The sequence below is a fragment of the Syngnathus scovelli genome, unplaced genomic scaffold, assembly GCF_024217435.2.
Source record: "Syngnathus scovelli strain Florida unplaced genomic scaffold, RoL_Ssco_1.2 HiC_scaffold_65, whole genome shotgun sequence".
Lineage (NCBI taxonomy): Eukaryota > Metazoa > Chordata > Actinopteri > Syngnathiformes > Syngnathidae > Syngnathus > Syngnathus scovelli.
The window spans coordinates 40,396-43,196 of NW_026061647.1; the positions used below are offsets into that span (position 1 = coordinate 40,396).

General features: G+C 52.2%; 1 protein-coding gene across 1 annotated transcript; it reads right to left on the reverse strand.

Moving 5' to 3' along the window:
- Nucleotides 1-867: 867 nt before the first annotated feature.
- LOC125971704 (janus kinase and microtubule-interacting protein 3-like) lies at nt 868-1,408 on the reverse strand. The gene is made up of 3 exons (XM_049724661.1): nt 1,363-1,408; nt 1,073-1,306; nt 868-993 (listed from the first exon to the last, which is right to left on the reverse strand). The coding sequence occupies exons 1-3, from the start codon at nt 1,378-1,380 to the stop codon at nt 877-879; spliced, it is 369 nt and encodes a 122-aa protein (XP_049580618.1). The 5' UTR covers nt 1,381-1,408; the 3' UTR covers nt 868-876.
- Between the last annotated feature and the right edge of the window lie 1,393 nt (nt 1,409-2,801).

Here is a 2,801-nt window from a genome sequence, read left to right on the forward strand (position 1 = left end):
GCATCTTTTCCCTGCCATTTCGAGAGCCCAATTGACACTCATAGTTTAAAGAAATGTGTTTGCCCATCCTACTTTGTGGAATTTCACCACATGCGCTTTTGACCAAAATACCAAATTGAACTCAAGTGAAGCCAACACGCACAACCCCCCACACACACACAAATGTTGATATGAACATAAAAGAGCCGCATGCGGTTCGGGAGTTGCGGCTTGGCCAAACCTGTACTATACAACTTTATTTGTATAAAATTTTCACAACAGCTGTCACACAAACAAAGCGGGAAAAACCGAAGACGTGCGTGTTCCGCCCACGCTGGATTTATTTGCACCTTTGAAAAGACACCGTATTGCCGCAGATGTGGCAAAGAGTACTTTTGGGCATCTGAGACGGAAGGATGTCCAAAGCATCACGTCACCTGCTCTGGTAGGCATGGTGGTGGGACGTTGAGGTCAACCGCTTTGGGGTTGGCTGAATCTTTGATCGCAGGATGCCACACACTTGAAGACAGAAGCAGAAAAGCAGAGCTAAATGCAAAATGTACTCACCGGTGACTCCAATTTTTTTCCCCCCTGAAGAAACAGCTGGACGGGTGGCCCCGGCTGGCCAGTGGGACTCTTGTTATTCTGACCCTTTTTAGTGCGCGTTTGGGGCAACAACCGTTTTTTGTGGCGCTCTCTTCTGGTTCAAAAGTGCCCTGCATGTGAATTTGCTTTTCCTGCCTTCTGATTGGATGAGCGCCGGTGTGACGCGGTGCCTCTGTCACCGTGGCGGGGGGTATACGTTGGCATCGGAGCGTCTGCCAACGTCTGAGACCGGCTGGCAGTGTATCGGAGGTGTCGAGTGCGGTGCCGCTGGAGCTCACTCACCAGCTGGTGTTAGGGCCACAGAATGAAGGCCAAGGAGAAGAATAGAAAGAGAAACAGAAACTTCTCCTCCAATTGTTTGATTTGTCTCTTCTGAGCTTCGATGAATTCTTTCAGCTCTTTGTTCCTCTAGGACGGACAAATGGAAAGTGGCATTCAAAAGCCAGTAAGCGTGCAAGTAAGTGCCGGGCTGGCTTTGGGCCCTTACCTGTTGCGCGCTGTGCAGCAGATCCATTCTCTCTTGGAGGATGCAAGCGTCGCGCTCCCTCAACTCGCACATCAGGGCTCGCTTCCATTGGTCCACGGCGCTCCTAAGCTCTTCTCTCTGATCCGCCGTCAGCACGTCATTCACGCCAGCGTGGCTGGCTTTTTCGCCGTCCGTGGCGGGGCAGTCCCGCTGCGGTAGCGCCTCGTACAACATGGCCTCCAGCTCCAGGATCCTCTGGGCCGCAATCCTCGTCCATCAATGGTCCGGCGGGAGATTTGAGGGCGGCTTACCTTATGAGCCTGGTCCATGGAACACTTCCTGAAGTCCAACTCTTCATCCAGGTAGCCCTTCTGCTTGCAGAACATATCCTAGCACAGCTCAAGGTCAGAATTGTTGGGGCACATTGCCGGAGTTCCCCTTGGCTGATGTCGCGTGTCTGTCTACCTTCTCACTTTCAATGTCCAACATCTTCTGTTGAAGTGCTGACTTGGTCACTTTGATGTATTCTAACCACTGAGGAAAGGCTGCTGTCACATAAGCAGAATGCGAGAGCGTGCGTGGACGTGCGCGTTACCTTCTCGGCTAGGGTGAGAAGGGGGGGGTTGGTCCAGTAATGCCAGACGGATGAGTGACTGAAGAATGTAGCTATTTTGTCTGAGAAAAAGGTGTGCTCATTGATGAGCTTACCTGTCCTTGTTGCTTCAGCGCTGACTCCAGATCTGCTACTCTGCTTTGATAGTGACCCATTTCTACCATCAGCTTTTCTCTGGTCTGAAAGGAGGAGGAGGGAGGCTCCTCCTCCTCCTTTCAGACCAGAGAACACCCGAGGCTGGGTGAGAACGGGGAGGCTGCGACCCGGCCGGGGGTTGCGGGAAGGGGCGCCACCTTGATCTCCTTCTCGGCGTCGTAGTCCCCTTCGCTGGTCTGGGCTAGCAGAGCGTAGGCTCGTTGCAGCGCTTGATATTCTTGCGTCAGCTGGCGGTAGCGAAGCTCCGCCTCTTCATGCACACACCAATGCAACACAGCACTAGTACCAGAATCAGTCAGACCGGCGACAAAGCACCCGCGACGCAAAGACGAGTCCGATTCCAGGCTGAAGAGGAATGTTTGGTGCCAATACGCTGGCAGAAATGGCGGGCTACCTCTTCGGGTTCCGTGTCGGGGGTTCTGTCGGTGTGAAAAGACAAGGACGATCCGTCCGAGTCCACCAACACGTCTTCGTCGTAGCCGTAAAATGTTTCGATGACCTGCGGGCGCGGAAGCAAACATCTCTCTGAACAAACTGAAGCGACACCTCACGATGAATCGACGAGAGGAACGATAGCGAGAAAAAGGCCATTTCATCTTGCGCAACACCAAGCAGCCGCAAACAAACAGACTCACCTTGCAGGACCTCACGCTTTGTTCCTCCTCAGAGATTCTCGACGTCGGTATCGTAGCAGCAAATCTCTCTCCTGTCGACACAAATAATCCGCCTTTGAGATTCTTTGGATGCAAAGGGAACGAACGGCTCCGGCGCAGAAACAAACGCGACTCACAATGACATTTCTGACATGAGCTCCTGTCTCCAGAGCCTGAAAAACACGTCACCGGCGATGATTGGAGGGACGCTCGTCTTTTCCAAAAGTGACAACTACAGGGTGTGTCAGGGTTTTCCAGATTATCTTTATCGTATCATTGTGTTGCTTTGACTTTGACTGCGACCTGTAATAAATAATATTATTTATCC